Genomic DNA, 17749 nt, shown 5'->3' with positions numbered 1-17749 from the left:
CCTGTGTTTTCCACAATTCCCCACTTTGTTTATCTCATTGATTCATGTCTTGGTTTCTAATTCGATAACAGCTTTCCGTGCTGCCGTTAAAGTTGGGGTTGTTTCAGTCCCTAATACCATTAATGGTGTCTTATTATTCTTTATTTCCGATTGCATACTTTGCACCACCGATCGTATTAACCAAGTAAAACATGGAATTATACAAGGGATAGTTAACAACCCTCAAAATATCCCCAGGAGTAAAATACCCACGTTAGTAATCCAATCACCATTAAAGAATGACATCCATGATCCTAAATTTCCAGTGTTAAACCCATTCCGCGTTTGCACTGGGACATGGGCTACTTTCTTCATTTCTCTAACCAGTTCATCTACAGCCCTTCCTTCGTCATCTATTTGTATACAACAATTGGTGAGGTTAAATTTCCCACAAACTCCCCCTTCTTGTGCCAACAGGTAGTCCAACGCTGAACGATTTTGGTATATTGCAGTTCCCATTTTTGCATTTTGTTTTGCAAGTAGGCTTAAGGCATCTCTGGTTTGTTCACTACTGTTTCAACTACTGCTTGTAGCCGTATAATCCTGTTTAACATATATATCGGAGTTCAGTAGCCCCAAGATCCATCCTCCGCCCATGTTGCAGGATCATAATAGGCTATTATTCTCTCTGGAGGCCATTCATTCTCTTTCCAATTCCCAATTTGTAAATCTCTCTTGTATCTCCTCAACTTATCAGATTCTGTACACACAGGAACCCCCAATCGTTCTCCCCTACCTATTGGCAACAAGAAGCAGCTACATCTAATTGTACCTACTATACATGACCCAACCCAATTCTTCGGTAAAGCTGCGAAGGCTAATTTTCCACAAATCCAATAGTGTCCCTCCGGTGCAGGCCAACCACTAGGTATATCGTTCCCATTTGTCCAGCTGGCCACTTGTGGATTTATTTCCATTGGGTCCCCCCATTTATCCCAATCCTTCCTCGTTTTATTCCATATATAGCCTCCTTCACAAATTAAATTTCCCACTGGCTCCCCTTTCTTGGCTAGGTGTTAAAAACAGCTTCTCCCTATTATATTAGCTTGTAAAATCCACGGTTGTCTTCTATCCTGACTATTTATCTTCTAGATCCTAGGGTCAGTTTTATTACTCTCTAAGGCTTCCCAAGGCCAATGTTCTCCCTGATTTGTCCCTCCACACACATAACAATTCATTACTTTTAGCACTTTTGCTATATTTTCAGTTCACAAACAGATTTTTAGCAACTGTGGGAGTTTCATACTGGACTCCTGTTTCCATTTCATGATAAAACGAGTTGAATAACAAACAATGTTGTATGGTTTGCCTTACTTCTTGATGATAAATTATTCGGATTATGGCTCCTGGATTGTAACCAGAGGCCCAAATCTTGATTCCGAAATCTGTTACCTTTTTTGTTACTCTCCAGGACAAGGGATCTATAATTGTCCAATTGACCAGCGTACAGTTATAAAGTCCACAAGTTGAGCTTGCCTTTATCTTTTCCAATTTGGCCTTCAGGTGGGGACAATGATGTTCCTAGCCCCAGTTAGTTGTTGCCCAACACACACCCTCCCATGTATTTCCACACAAGTGGCCTCCGTGGACCCCGGAGGTGAGATAAGAATTTCCACGATTCATACACATGTATTTTTCAGTTTTCCTGTATTGTCTCCTCTGATATATCTCCACAGTCAGCAGAGTAATAGTCCCTATCTACCGCTTGGCAGACATCAAAAATGACCGATACCGGGGAATTAGGACTATAAACCGGATTACTTACTGCCAAAGTTTTCCATCCATCATATTTATATTTCCCTTTCTTCATGTATCCCTCTGTTTTCAATTCTATCCAATAGAGAGTTGGAAGTACTTCAGGATTATAGCACATGACTGTGTTGGCTGAAAGATCCTTGCGGAGTTTATATTTGGTTATATATGCAATCACCCACAATCTGCCCTTTACATTCGTAGTGGCCATGGTATATCAATGTATGCGAGACTCTATCACCTTGCATTGTTACAGCAACACACTCACTGCAATGGTGGGAAGAGGAGTCCACACCTTCCCGCAGGGTTCCAGTCAGGACCCACACCAAGAGAGGTCCGGTCAGGATCATAATGCTCAGCGGTCACCGCCCCAGGGGTTGCAGCCCTCGGCAGACCTTGTCAGCTGCAGCACCGATTCCCTCCGGGCTTGCCCTCTCTGGCTTTCACCAGGGTGTGCCTTCCTTCTCTTTGTGGGTCATAGGAATTATTTTACTCCATACAGGACTTTCAACACGAACAAGGGCTTGGAAAAAGTGGGGAAAAGCGGGTTCCTTTAGTCAAAAGATAATGTCTGCTCCCTGTACGCTGTTCAATTAGAATTTACCTTGTTACAGGAGTCAATATGAACCTCCCTCAGCCGTCACACCAAGTCCTTTTAAGGGTAGGTTTGGTATTTCCAGGTTCAGTTACAACCCTCCATTCCTTTATAGTTCCCTTCACCCTTGATGCATGTGTCCATCCCTTTTCAGCTGTCCTTATTGCCGTTTCTGTGGTTAAAGGAACAAGAAACGGACCTTCCCATCGGGGGTTAAGGCTGTCTTCTTTCCAGCTTTTTACCAACACTTTATCTCCCAGCTGAATTTTGTGTATTGCAAAATCCAAAGGGGTGCTCTGGGCTAATAATCCTTTAGCCCTCAGCTCCTGCATGTTTTTCTTCAATTCTATGATATAATGTTGAATAGTCATTGCGGAGCCGCGGACGAACGACACGCTGAGATGGGTTCAGTGTGGGTGATAGAGCATCAATCAACGTGTGTTTTTATTGGTCCAGGGTACATATATTTATACAGACAATGATAATTATTATGCCTACTAGTCACTAGCTGATTGGCTTAAGCTCTAAAGGTCGTATTCGCACGGTCCACCTACTTGCAGTTAGCTTAAAGCCCAAGCTTCTCATAACACTAAGTTTCTCATGCTACTATTTCTGATTCCTGTTGACTTGTTTTCAATACACGACAGTACCGTAACACAATGTTTCTCAGACCACCGTTACCATAACACTGGGTTTCTCAGACCACTATTCCTAATTCCCCTTAACCTGTTTTTGACACACCACGGTACACAGGGCTGAAGCGTCCTTGACATTCCTCCTGTATCAGCAGCTGCGAGCAGCTGCAGGCAAACCCTAGTGAGGCCCAGCATCAGCAGCTAGAGCAGGCTCTGATCATACAATTGCTCGGTGGGCTCAGGACCCTTGTCTCTGAGCCATTCTCCAACAATTCCCCCTTTTTCTTTTTGTATGAGCAGAGCCTGCGCTAACGTTCATTCAAAGATTTTCTTAATACATGACAAGGCACAACTTAGGCATGCAGGCTTACAATCTACTGGCTAAAGGCACAGGACCCTTGTCTCTGAGCCATTCTCCAACAAGTCATATCTTCCAATTTAGGATGATCTATTGGCAACCCTTGGGCATAAGGCATTCCATACAACATTTCAAAAGGTGAAATTCCAGTTCCTGAATTTGGCATAGTTCTGATGTTTAACAAGGCCAGGGGAAGACACTTTATCCCTGACATTTTTGTCTCAATCATAAGTTTGGATAACTGATATTTTAGAGTCTGATTTACCCTTTCCACTCTTCCAGAACTTTGGGGATGCCAGGGAGTGTGATAGTCCCATTGGATTCCCAAAGCTGATATAACATTTTTAAGAATCTTAGATGTAAAATGAGATCCTTGATCTGAGTTGATTACTTTAATCATCCTGTATCGGGGAATGATTTTCTCAAGTAATTGCTTTGCTACTGTCTGAGCCGTGGCTCTTGTAGCAGCGAATGCCTCAACCCAGTGTGTTAGCTGATCAATGACCACCAAAAGATACTTATAACGTCCCACCTTTGATAATTCAGTAAAATCCACCTGTATCCTTTCAAAGGGTCGGTGAGCCAGAGGCCTCCCTCCTTTTGGTGTCTGTCTTATTTGGTTTTTATTAATTTTCTGACAAATTAAACAATCCTGCACCTCTCGTTTTGCAATTTCAAAAATTCCTATACACCCGTAAAATTTTAGGAACTGATCCACAAGAGCTCTAGCTCCCCAATGCATCTGTTGATGTAACCTTTGCAATATCCTTCTGGCATACCCTTTTGGTAACATTTCCCTTCCATCTGGCAAAATCCATTTATCGTCTTTCTGTTTAGCTCCTCATTTTTCATATTCCAATATTTCACGTTCGGAATAAGCCTTTTGTTCATTCGTTTGTTCCTCTTTCAGTCCTGGTTGCTGACTGGTTGTCAAGGTTAAGAGAGCCGCTCGCTTGGCTTCTTCATCTGCTAAATTATTTCCGCTAATTCTAAATTGCAACCCTTTTTGGTGTCCTCTAACATGAGTTATAGCTATCGCCTTGGGTTCTCATATAGCCTGCAATATTTGTTTTATTAGTTCTTCATGGACTAATCCCTTTCCCTGGGTATTTATTAAACCCATTTCCTCCCATATTTTTCCAAAGGTGTGGACTATTCCAAAAGCATATTTTGAATCCATAAAAATTGTTCCTTTTTGATTTTGCAATCTTTTCAATGCCCCCAAAGGGCGTATAATTCAAATGCCTGCTCTGACCAACTGGCACTCAGTGGCCCAGATTCTACTACTTCAAAATTGTTCCCGTCTATGATGGCATACCCTGATTTTCTCTTCCCTTCAATCACTCGCGAAGATCCATCTATAAATAATCTTTCCCTTTCCTCCAACTCTTCTTCCTCTAGATCAGGTCTAATTTTTGTTTGCAACTCTACTAAATCTAGACAGTTATGCTTGAGTACCGCGGCCTCCTCCCATCCCCCAAACAAAAACTGTGCTGGGTTCTGTGCCACAGTCATCCTTAAATCCAAATCGGAGGAGTGAATTGAAATAGCATTGTATTTTAATAATCTACTGTCGGTAAGCCATTTATCTGCTTTCTGTTGGAGGATCCCTCTAATGTCATGAGGGGCATATACTACTAAAGATCCCCCGAATGTAACCTTCCTCGCTTCTTCGACTAACAAGGCCACAGCCACCACTGCTTGCAAACACGTTGGCCATCCTCTGCTTACCGGATCTAATAGTTTTGAAAAATACCCCACGGGCTTTTTACTTCCAGCCCGATCCTGAGTAAGCACTCCATAGGCAGTATAATTACTGGTTATTTACAAAGAGTTGGAACGGTTTATTTAGGTTGGGAGACTCAATACAGGAGCCGTTACCAGGGTATCCTTAAGACTTTGGAATTTTTCATCATCCTGTGACGACCATTTTATCACGTTCGAAGTAAGTTTTTCATATAAACACTTTACCTTCTCACTGAACCCCTCCATCCATTGTCTGCAATATCCCAGCAGTCCCAGTAATTGTCAAATTTCTCTTTTTGTTTTTGGAGCCGTCAAGGCAACTATCCCTGCTATCCTGTCTGGGTCTAATTTCTTCTTCCCTTTAGTGATCCAATGCCCTAAGTATTTTACCTCTGGTTCAGTAAATTGCAATTTACTCCGTGACACTTTCAGTCCCCTTTCTCCAAGAAAATTCAAAAAATCTATAGTGTTCTCCCAAACCTCCTTTTCCGATTTCCCCGCTATTAACAAATCATCTACATATTGTGGGAGTTTTACTTCACCTTTAGTTTCGAAGGACGTGAGTAATTTTTCTAGTGCCTGTCCAAACAAATTTGGAGATTCAGTAAAGCCTTGAGGTAGTACTGTCCACCTCAGCTGTTGTCTTCTGCCTGTGACCGGATCTTCCCACTCAAAGGCAAAATAATCCCTACTGGCTTCTGATAGTGGGCAAGCCCAAAAAGCATCCTTCAAATCTATTACACTGTACCAGATATGTTCAGGGGATAGTTGATTCAATAAAGTGTGTGGATTTGCCACTACCAGGAACCTAGTGATGGTCCTCTGGTTGACGGCTCTCAAATCCTGGACCGGCCGATAACTACCATCTGGTTTCTTAACTGGAAGGACGGGGGTATTATGTGGGGACATGCAAGGCTCCAAAGTCCCTTTTTGAATTAAATCATCAATTATTGGTTTTAATCCTTTTCTTCCTCCTAACGAGGTTGGATATTGCCTAATTCTTATTGGTTCTCTTGGGTTTATGATTCCCACTCCTAGCGGTTCAATATCCAATTTTCCTATTTCTCCTTTATTATACCAAACCTTCTGGGTTATCCGTTTTTCATCCTCTTCAGTTAAGTGATACAACTTTACAGAGATATTGTGTCTCTCTACCTCTAACCCTATACCCAATTTAATAATTAAATCTTGTCCTAAGAGATTCTTCAACTTCTTCTTCAACTAATAAAAAGTCTCTTTTTATTAGTTGAATAAAAGTCTCTTTTTATTAGTTGAATAAAATATTCTTCTACTTCTTCAACTAATAAAAAGTCTCCTACACATATTCAAGTTTTTGATTCAATTTCTACATTCTTAATAATGGGGACTCTAAAAGGTTTCCCGTTAGCACCCACCACCAGGGTTGTATCCCTGCTGATTTGACAACCTCTAGGAATATGCTGGACCGTCAATTTTTCAGCCCCTGTATCTACTAAAAATGCCACTTCCCCTCCTTAGGGACCTATTTTTAAATTTATCCAGGGCTCCGTTATTGTTCTGGTCCCCAAAATATGTAGCCCCTGACACCCCTATTCTTCATTCTTAAAACATCTCTTCATCTTTCATTCGCTTCCAACAATGCCTTTGGATATGTCCCTTCCGCCTACAATAATAACATTCAGGTATTCCCCGAGGAGAACCCCTATTCCTCTCCCTCGGGATCATTGACTGCCCTCTTTTACCTTCCGATCTGGGAGTTTTTGAGATCGTTCTCTGTTGTTCCTTTTGCAGAATTTCCCGGACCGCCGCTACAAATAGTTTTGCTTTCTCTTTCTGCTTCTCCTCATCTCTCCGCACATACACTTTCTGAGCTTCCCTCAACAATTCCTGCAGTCCTCGATCTTGCCAATCATCCAACTTCTCCAGTTTCTTTCTTATATCTCCCCAGGATCTGGCTACAAATTGGGGTTTTAATAACGCTTCTCCAACCGGAGAGGCTGGGTCCACCCCAGAATACATCTGTAAATTTTTTCGCAACCTCTCTAGCCAGTCCGCAGGAGACTCGTCCCTCCCCTGATATTCGCTAAAAGCCTTGTTAATATTTTGCCTATCACGGGCATTTTGGTTATTCCAGTTTGGGTTCTGGTTAGGCCATTTTTGTTCTCCAGGAGGGCCCTGTTGGTGCCTTCTCTCCCACATCCACATTCCCGCTTGTCTAATCATAGATCTTTCTTCGGCCGTAAATAATATTCCTAAGATAGACTGCATTTCCTCCCGGGTGTAGGTATGAGGACCTAGGAACTGATCTAATCGTTCAGAGGCTCCCAAAGGATCGTCTAGTAAATGACCCATTTCCTTTTTAAAGAGTCTCACATCACCTGTATTTAAAGGTACTGTTACAAATCCAATTCCTCCTATGTCCCCTCCCATCGGTACCTCTTGAAGCGGGGCTAGGGTCACTGCTTCTTCTTTTTCATGAATTTTATCCCTCTCTCTCTGTACTGTTTTGCTCCTGGTGTGACTAGAAGGAGGAGAGGGTGGGGGAGCCAACGGAGAGGGGTCAGGAGGCAGTTGGGGATTTATTCTCTCCTGACGGCCTTCCGCGTTCTGCCTTATATAAGGTGGGGGTAAATTATCTAATGGCTCCCACGATAACGCGTTTGGTTTAGTTTCTATTTCTTCTGTTTCCTTTTCTTTCTTTTCTTTCAAAGGAAATAACGAAAGCGATCTTCCAGTTTCCGAGCCTTTCCACAGTGCAGCATATTCACTCTCTTCCTGGCTAAAGGGTTCTTTACTATTCACATATAGATTCAATACCTGACAGATCCAATCATCAAAAGATCCAAATATCGGCCAATATAGGTGATCGGGCCGAATTTCCTCTTTTGTCCATACTTCCATACAGTAATGGACCATCTTTTCCTTAGTTTTCCCGTTCTGAGATGGCCAGGAACCCCAGTGCTTAAGCATTGTCCCAAGGGGACTGTCTGGGGGGATATCTGGCAATTCTTTTTCCTCCTTTCTTCCCTTTTCAGATTTTGACCCCTTTTCAGATTTTGACTTATTTTGGCCCATTCTTAGGAATTTTGTGGCAACTCCTATCGCCCTTGTAGGGGGTTGGATCCAGGGAGTTGAATCCCTCACCCACCCACGTATCCCTTGGGAATTCTGTGGCAATTCCTCTCGTCCTTGGTTACCGGTAAGAGTGTCTTGCGGGGGGGTTGAACCCTTCACCCACCCACGTACCCCTAGGACCCACGCTCCCACCCACGAGTCCTATAGGATCCGCTTCGGTCCTTCACCGGCCGAATCCCCTGCGGGAGTTTGGAACCGCGGTTAGCAGACCTCCGCACCCGCTTCGGAACTCAAATCCTGGCTCCGAAACTATTTTTGTTTCCAGGGTGAGGTTCCGTCTCAATCACACTCTCACGCCCAAGCAACCGAATCCCACCCAACCGAACGGCAGCCCTTATACTCACGACTCCATCGTCTTCGCTCCGATCTTCGTGCACCGGAATGACGGGTAATTTACACTGCGGTCTTTCCCTTGGAGCTCCGATTCCTTTGGTTATTGCCCCTCTTTTCGCTCGTTGATCCCCAGAGATTAACCCGCACTGCTGCTCCTCGAGCCACAATTTGTGGGGCGTCCCCCGAGGAACAACAATTCAGGAAACCACTTGGAGAGCAAGTTGGGGTTGCCCAGTTGATATAATTGACTGAAGTCCAATTTTAGAATAGGTGTTATAGGTAGATTAAGGCAAATCACGCCCAAATATGGATTAATGAATCTTTATGAAGGTAAGAGAGCAAATGCAGCGCTGGGGTGGCCGAGGAGTCGCAGCTCCGTCCAGGCTCACCAAATTGTTTAAGTTAAAACCCCCCTTTTTATCCACACAGCTGCTGGTTTCAACACCTTCGGCACGCCTCCCGGCTTCTTCTGCGATCTTATCTTCCTCTTTCTTCTCCTCGCTTCATATAATCTTAACAAAGCAGTTAGCTACAAATTTCGTTAACACAAGCTGCTTCCCATGCTTTTGGTTACCCAGGGTCTTACTCGAGATATGTTGCTATAGAAACATAACCTTGTGGTTTCTTTAATGTTTACTCGTATATCAATGTTACAGAAGCCATGCTTTGTTCCCTTCTCAGACGGGATGTAACCGTCTGGTTTCAACATCCTGTGCAGGGGCCCCCAACCGTAGGTTCTTGTCTGACTACTTAATACTTTCCCTATTAAGCTCCCTAAGCAAAGCAAGAAATTCAAAGGTTAAATTCTTAACATTCAGCAAATTATCTTTTAACCATGTATAACAACTCCTGCCCTTTTCTATTTACCCTTAATTTGCTGATGCAACTTCGCTAATACATCACGAGCTGCTTCTAATTCAGGATTTTCATCTAATATTGTTTTCATCTCTATTTCAGATTGTCTCACCACCATCAGTTGTACCTTCTCTAATCTATTTTTAACAAAGGCTACAAACTTATTAAGAATACATGCCCCAACTGTCAAAGCGATCAAGATCATTACGAGAGGTCCAACCAGAGTGGATATTAAAGTAGTTAACCATGGTGACTGATTGAACCAAGATTCGTACCAGGAGGATTGGGCCTCCCGTTCTCGCTTTCTTTTCTCTAGTCCCTCCCTCAATTTGGCTAATGAATTTCTTACAACTCCAGTGTGGTCGGCATAAAAACAGCACTCCTCGCCCAAGGCGGCACGTAGTCCTCCTTGTTGCAAGAACAAAAGGTCCAATCCTCTCCTATTCTGTAGAACTACCTCAGATAGTGAGGTCAATGACTTTCCTAAATAGGATATAGGTTTCTTAATGCGGGCTAAGTCCTCATCTACTGCGGCTCTTAAAGAGGTTAGGCCCTGTTGTTGCACCAAGGAGGTTACACCTGTAGCGGTTCCAGCAATTCCCAATCCTAACAAGGTTGTGATAGTGATAGCAGATACAGGTTCCCTCTTGCTGAGTCGGTGTGCTGAGTTACTCCAATGTGAGTACATAGCTTCTTCTCCATATAGGAGAATCCTTGGTACCGCTGTGACTTGAACACAGAATTCAGAGGTATTTTGTTTAATAGTGGTGATAGATAGGCAGGGTGTTAGCCCACCATGCCCCTGGACTTGGTAATACCCATTTAGTGGTGGGCGAAAAGTTCTGACTCTGGTTTGTGCATAAGGCCTTTCTCCCATTTGTTACTCTCCCTATGCACCAACCACTCCCTCTGACCTGTTGGAGAGTGGTCCCTGCTTTCCGTTCTCTCCAGTTACATCTGGAGGGGCTCTCCTCATCAGAAGTGTTGAAAGGAGAGGAGACAGCTATTCCTTCATAGAAAGGCGGCTTAATGTCATAGCATAACCAACAGGAGATAGTGAAATTTGGATCTGTAGCGTTTAAAGCCTGATAGGCTGCCTGCTTTACAGCCCAAAGGGATACATCAGCCTTTTGCTCATCGTTCATCTTAAGGGTACTGGTTGGATCTGACCCCTGAGATATTGTAGAAGTCTCTACTTTTTTATCTTTTTCCTTTTACCCTTTTGTTCTTTAATAATTCAATTTGGGCCTATAACTTGGGAATTTTTAACCTCATGTTTTTGAATACGTATTAGGACCCCCCTATCGGTCCCAGGTTCCCAAAACCTTATTCCCCAGGTTCGTCCCGTTAGCCATCCGGGATCTTGGTGTTGCAATATCGAGACCCTCAAGGACTTGCAAGTCCCAGCTCGATTTATTCCACCACCGTGATTATAGGCAGGCTTCTGACACTTATTGGGCCACCAGTCAACACTCAAAAATTTGTCCCTGTTAGGTGCCTCCCATCCTCCAGTGGTTATGGTTTCACAACCCCAATAGGCACAATAATAGTGGTTAGGGAAGTTGCAATAACTTTTGCCGGGATTTGAACTGGGACACCAGTAGGTAGCTTTTAAATTTGTCGCTCCCCAGGAATATTGTCTAGAGGGGTGACATTCAGAGTGTTCCGTGCTTCCAGCATATCCTACTGTGGAGTCTAATAATTCACAATTGGTCATGTTAAAGGAGGGTGCACCCGTCGTAATGTTAATCTTGAGAATTTTAGAATCGTCCCATCTAGCGATGGTCCAAATGAAAGGCTGATGATATTCACTCTCGATGGTGAGGCCAAATAGCAATATTAACAGAATACCTGTTTCCATTTTCTCCACTATTCAATATCTCTCTGCCTTTTCCTTGTCTACTCCCTTGCAAGGAGCAACAGGATCTCAAGGTCTTCTTGCCAGCAGTAGATAGTCTTCAGGGGAATAGAACAGGCACCAAGTTACTCCTGTTCAGGGCCCTCTTCTTTTCTTACCTCCAGGGGGCTGCGGCCACACCACTTTCTCTGGTACACCAGAAAAAAAAAATGCCTACTATCAATACCCCAAAGGTGACAATGAGCACTGTTAGCAGCATGGGTTCAGCTACTAATAGGTCTGGGATTTATGCAGTGAACTTGCAATCTTGGCAACACACAGTCCTAATGCTCTATACCAATCGGTTTTGTAAATTTCCCAGCGTTCAGGCACTAATAATTCCCACCCACAGAACAATTTGCAAATTTCCACCTGGGCTTCTGGACTCCTGTTGATTATGCCGCGACACTTCATACAATATGGTTGTCTTCTAAATGATATACAAGACCATTCCTTATTACAATTAAAGCATTTACACACTACCCAACATAAATGTTCTGAATCAGGGTGCTTGATGCAGGGAATGTCCAGCAAATCTCCGAATTGGGGTGTTTCAGGAATCTCAGTCTCTACCTCACAACATAATACAACATACCAAAGAGTATCCACCAATCTATATATTCCAGCACCGCCTGTTTGTTCAGGTAGTGGTTCTTTTATGCTCCAGGGTGCAAAGCGAATTCTCCATAGTGTCCCTCCTGGTAGAACCTGAAAGAATCTATTTAAAGTGTCACTTATCTCCTCGTCAGGGTTACTCATTCACTCAGTTCCTGCTTATTTTCACCCGCAGTGTCCCGGGCTGTGGAGTGGCAGTCCACTTTCTTGGTGAAACCGGCCCTTCAATTCTGCTGGCGTGTGTCCACCCCTTCTCCGCAGTCCGCACAGCTGTATCTGTAGTGAGCAAAACAACAAAAGGCCCTTCCCAACAAGGTGTTAGGGAAGTCTCCTTCCAGGTACTTGATCTCCAGGTCGCATTTTATGGATTGCAATATCTAGCGGAGGCCGTTGCACCACTAAACCCCTCCTTCTTAACTCCTGCCTCCTCTTGGTAAGTTCCATAATGCATTCTGTTAAAATCTTATTTTCAACCTTAGGGTGTTCGACTGGTAAGCCGAAATCGTATGGCATTCCATATAACATTTCGAAGGGGGATGTACCAGTGTCTGTTCGTGGCTGAGTTCTAATGTACAGCAAAGCTAGGGGTAGGCAGTTAACCCAATTCATTTTCGTTTCTATCATGAGTTTTGTTAAATGTTTCTTTATTTCCCCATTCATTCTTTCCACCTTTCCAGAACTCTGTGGATGCCAAGGAGTACGATACTCCCATTTTGTACCAAGTAATTCAGTTGTTTCTTTAATTATTTTAGATGTAAAATGTGGACCGCGGTCTGAATCAATTACTGCAATTGTCCCATATCTTGGAATGATTTCTTCCAGGAGAATTTTAACAACCGTTTTTGCAGTGGCTCATACCACTGGAAAGGCTTCCACAAAGTGGGTAAGATGATCAACCAGAACTAACAGACGCTGATACCTCCCAGCCTTCGGTAATTCAGTGAAATCTACTTGTATCCTCTCAAAGGGTCTTTTAGCTAACTCCCGACCTCCATGAACCCTCTCCCTAAGTTGTCATTTATTTACCTTATGGCAGGTTAAACACCCCTCTAAAATTTTCTTGCCTAACCCATATATCCCTACACAAGCGTAATTTATTTCAAATTGATCTATCAAAGCTTGGGTTCCCCAATGTGTGGTCCGGTGTAATTTGTTCAATATCCCCCGGGGCTAATCCCTTAGGAAGGATCTCCCGGCCGTCAGGCAATAACCATTTATCGCCATCTCTCCCTGCCCCGATTTGCTTTAATTTGTCCAATTCTTGGGAAGTGAAAGTTTTATCCGATTTAAACTTCTCTAATTTTGGTTCCTCTTCTAAAGTTTGGACCACTAAAAATGCAGCTCCTTTTGCCTCCGCATCAGCCAAATTATTTCCCCTTATCAGGGGGGTGAGCCCTTTCTGATGTCCTTTGATGTGAACTACGGCTATCTTCAATGGTTCTCTTAATGCTTTCAGGACTTCTAAGATTAATTTCTCATGAACTAATCCCTTTCCTTGAGTATTAACCAGGCCTCTCTCTTCCCAGATTTTTCCAAAGGTATGTACCACCCCGAATGCATATTTTGAGTCCGTATATATGGTTCCAATCTTATTTTCCAGGAGCTTTAACGCTCTCAAAATGGCGTATAATTCACATGCTTGCGCGGACCAGGCTTTATTCAATGGCCCTGATTCTTTTACTTGGAAAGTATATCCATCTATGATGGCGTATCCTGATTTCTGTTGCCCTTTGACCACGCGTGAGGAACCGTCTACAAATAATTTTTCGCCTTCGTCTAATTTGTCTTCCTCTAGATCTTCTCTTATTTTTTGTCTGCAAGCTTATTAATTGGAGGCAATCATGTGTTAAATTTTCTTTAGGCTCCCCGTACAAAAATTGGGCTGGATTCTGAATAGAGGTTGTTTCCATTTGTAGCCTAGGGGAGTTAATTAAAATTCCCTTATATTTCAATAACCGACTGTCTGTGAGCCACTTGTCCGCTTGTTGTTGTAACACCCCCCGGATGTTATGTGGAGTATACACTTTCAATTCACCCCCTAGAGTAACTTTCCCAACCTCTTCTGCTAATAATGCAGTAGCCATTATCGCCTGTAAACATGTGGGCCACCCCCGACTCACAGGGTCTAATATCTTAGAATAATACCCCACAGGTTTCCTTTGCCCTGCCCATCCTTGGGTCAGAACTCCATAAGCGGTCCCTTTATCTACATTAATAAAAAGCTGAAAAGGTTTACGAATGTCAGGTAAACTGAGGACGGGTGCTTCTGTTAGATCTCTTTTTATAATTTCCCAATGCTCCTCATCCTCCATCCTCAGGGGTCCATTTCACCAGTCCATTTTTAGTTAATTTTTCATATAAGAATTTCACCTTACTGCTATAATTTTCTATCCATTGCCGGCAATACCCTAATAATCCCAATAACTGTTATATTTGTCTTTTAGTAGTGGGTGCTGTCAAGGACAGAATCCCTTTAACTCTCTCAGGATCCAATTTCTTATAACCCTTTGTAAGCCAATGTCCCAGGTATTTTACTTCTTCTTCAGTAAACTATAATTTAGGCTTGGAGACTTCTAGTCCTTTGAGACCCAGGAAGTTTAACAATTTGATACTTTAATTCCTGACTTCTTCTTGAGTTCTTCCAGCGACTGGTAAATTGTCTACATACTGTATTAGAATCAATTCCTTACTGAATTCGTAAGACTCTAATAGTTGTTCTAAAGCTTGTCCAAATAAATTCGGAGATTCTGTAAACCCCTGGGGTAAGACAGTCCAGCGTAATTGTTGTTTCCTGTGAGTCTCAGGGTCTTCCCATTCAAAAGCAAAGTAATCTCTACATTTTTCCTCCAGGGGACAAGCCCAAAAGGCATCTTTTAAATCTATAACACTATACCATTTGTAATCTGGACTCACTTGGTTAAGGATAGTGTGTGGGTTGGCTGCTACAGGGGAACGAGTAATAGTTTGTTCATTGACCGCTCTCAAATCCTGTATAAGACGATAGGACCCGTCCGCCTTCCTTACCGGCAGGATCGGGGTATTGTGAGGGGACATACAAGGTTCTAAGAGACCTTGAGCTAAAAGTCTCTCTATTATTGGTTTTAATCCCTCCCTTCCTTCTCTAGAGATGGGGTATTGTTTCATTGTAATTGGCCAGTCCGGGTCCCTGATAGATATGGTTATTGATTTTATATTTAATTTCCCTACTGACTCCGAGTCATACCATGTTTCTGGGTTGATTTTCGCTTCATCCTCTGCGGTTAAGGCATAGAGCCTCACCTTTAGTTTTTCTTGGTCTATTTCCAGGTTAACCCCTAATTTTACCATTAAGTCCCATCCCAGGAGATTGTATTCAGCCTCCGGGACTAATAAAAACGTTCCTATCCTGTATTTATTGGGGGTTTCTGTTGTCACATCTTTCACCAATGGAACTCTAAAAGGTTCACCTTTTGCTCCAATTACTTGTAATTTTTCCTTTGATTCCGTACAGCCCGATGGTAAACGCTGAACAGTTGATCTTTCAGCGCCCGAATCTACCAAAAATTCAAACACTTCGTGCTGGGGTCCCAGTTTTAATTTTATCAAGGGCCCCGTGGTCTTAGAGGTCCTCAGCAGATGGAGCCCCTGACCTCCCTAATCTTCCTTAAAGACCTCCTCATCCTGCATTCTCTTTCTGCAGTTTTTCTTTAGATGTCCCTTTTTATGACAGTAAAAACACTCCATATTCTGCAGGTCCGGTCTCCTATTTCCCGCAGGATTCTTTCGGGGGCTCTCCTTTCTCCTATCATGATTTTGTCCTTCTCTCACGGCTGTCATCAGGATTCTGGCCTGCCTCTTTTGGCTTTCCTCCTCTCTTCTTACGTACACCCTCTGAGCTTCTCGTAATAACTTGTCTAACCCTTTGTCTTGCCAGTCTTCTATTTTCTCTAGTTTTTTTCTTATATCCGTCCAGGATTTAACCACAAACTGGGTCTTAAGTAGGGCCTGACCCACCGGACTATCAGGGTCCAGACCCAAATATAATTGCAAGCCCTTCCTTAGATGCTCTAACCATTCAGTGGGGGTCTCGTCCTTCTTTTGTTGTTCATTGAAGGCCTTATTAATATTCTGCCCCCTTGGTACTGAATCTCTAATTCCTTGAATTATCATGTCTCGGAGGTCGATCATATTATTTCTATGGACCGGGTCTTGATTATCCCAATTAGGTCGCTGGGGGGGCCACTTTGTATCCCCAGCGGGTCCTTGTTGATGTCTTTGGTCCCAGTGTCTCATCCCAGCGGTTCTGATCATTCCTCGTTCCTCACTAGTAAACAGGATTCTCGAGATGGATTCCATCTCATCCCAGGTGTAAATATTTGGGCCAAGGAACTGATCAAACCATTCTGCCACCCCTAGAGGGTCCTCCAATAAGTGTCCCATTTATTTTTTTTCTTAAATTCTCTCACATCCCCGGAGCTGAGTGGGATGGATACAAAACCAGCTCCAGGCTGGGCTCCTCCCGTTGCTGTTTCCCTTAACGGATATAATAATGTTTCCCTTCTGCTTTCCCGAGTCTGACTTCTAGTCGTCCTCCTAGGTGGAGGAGGAATTACTGCCTCATCAGACTCAGAATTTAATTTTTTAATTAACGGGGACTCTGGGGTAGCGGAGGGAGAAGAATTCCGCCCAGAGTCTTGGGGCGGATTAAAAGGGGGAACATAGGGAGGAGGAGGAGGTGGAGTGTCATCTATATCCTTATTTTTCTTGTTGTTTTTCTTTTCCTTTAGCGGAAATAAATTTGAGGTTTGTGATGTACTTAGAATCCATAAGAAAGCGTATTCACTCTCCTCCTTATTAAATGGCTGTTTGTCATTTACCTAAATATTGAATTGTTGACATCTCCAATCTTCGAAAGAGCCATAAACTGGCCAATATAAATCCCTTCTTATCTCCTTCCCCCCCCCCCCCATACTTCCATACAATAATGGATCATCTTTTCCTTAGATTTTTTCCCTTCGGGAGGGGGAACTATCCCAACGCTGAATCATGAGCCCTGGGGGTATTTTAGGGAGCTCTGTCACACGAGTCCCTCGCTTTCCCCCGTCCGTGGCCCCCGCCCTCGCGGGCAGTGGGAACCGCACTAGTGGGAGGTCCACGCTCCCTTCGCCCCTTGGACTCCTAAACCCGGCGGACGCCTCGGTCACTCACCCTCCGGGGACCCAGTCCCCAACCGAACGGTATCGCGATATACTCACTCAGTCCAGAGTCTTCATTCGGTCTTCGTGCACAAATATTCCGGGGAACGGCCGTCTTGGGGTGTTACCGGGGAGCCCGATCCCCCACCCCGTATCCTCTTTGCTCTCCTATCTCGGTTCGGAAAATCCAGATGAGCTCGGTCGGGATTCCCCCCGGGACCATCCAAGGATGGGGCGCCCTCCCAGAGCTGAATTCCGAGTCAGCTGTCTGGATCCGAGTCACGGCACCGAATTTTGTTATAGGTAGATTAAGGCAAATCACACCCAAATATGGATTAATGAATCTTTATGAAGGTAAGAGAGCAAATGCAGCGCTGGGGTGGCCGAGGAGTCGCAGCTCCGTCCAGGCTCACCAAATTGTTTAAGTTAAAACCCCACTTTTTATCCACACAGCTGCCGGTTTCTTATCTTCCTCTTTCTTCTCCTCGCTTCATATAATCTTAACAAAGCAGTTAGCTACAAATTTCGTTAACACAAGCTGCTTCCCATGCTTTTGGTTACCCAGGGTCTTACTCGAGATATGTTGCTATAGAAACATAACCTTGTGGTTTCTTTAATGTTTACTCATATATCAAT

At 43.6% G+C, this 17749-nt stretch overlaps 1 protein-coding gene across 1 annotated transcript; it reads right to left on the bottom strand.

Moving 5' to 3' along the window:
- Nucleotides 1-5192: 5192 nt before the first annotated feature.
- LOC116962722 lies at nucleotides 5193-17465 on the bottom strand. The gene is made up of 2 exons (XM_042797221.1): nucleotides 17174-17465; nucleotides 5193-12215 (listed from the first exon to the last, which is right to left on the bottom strand). Exon 2 carries the CDS (start codon nucleotides 8177-8179, stop codon nucleotides 6707-6709), a length of 1473 nt encoding a protein of 490 aa, XP_042653155.1. The 5' UTR covers nucleotides 8180-12215; nucleotides 17174-17465; the 3' UTR covers nucleotides 5193-6706.
- Nucleotides 17466-17749: the final 284 nt, after the last annotated feature.

This window comes from Tyto alba, unplaced genomic scaffold (genome assembly GCF_018691265.1).
Source record: "Tyto alba isolate M040663 unplaced genomic scaffold, T.alba_DEE_v4.0 Super-Scaffold_24, whole genome shotgun sequence".
In the NCBI taxonomy this organism is placed as follows: domain Eukaryota; kingdom Metazoa; phylum Chordata; class Aves; order Strigiformes; family Tytonidae; genus Tyto; species Tyto alba.
Note: the sequence above shows the minus strand (reverse complement) of the source record. Positions and strands in the feature narration are given on the sequence as shown.

Coding starts and splice junctions, on each gene's coding strand:
- LOC116962722 (XM_042797221.1), bottom strand. CDS start 8,179: ATGGGCCAAAATAAGTCAAAATCTGAAAAGGGGTCAAAATCTGAAAAG.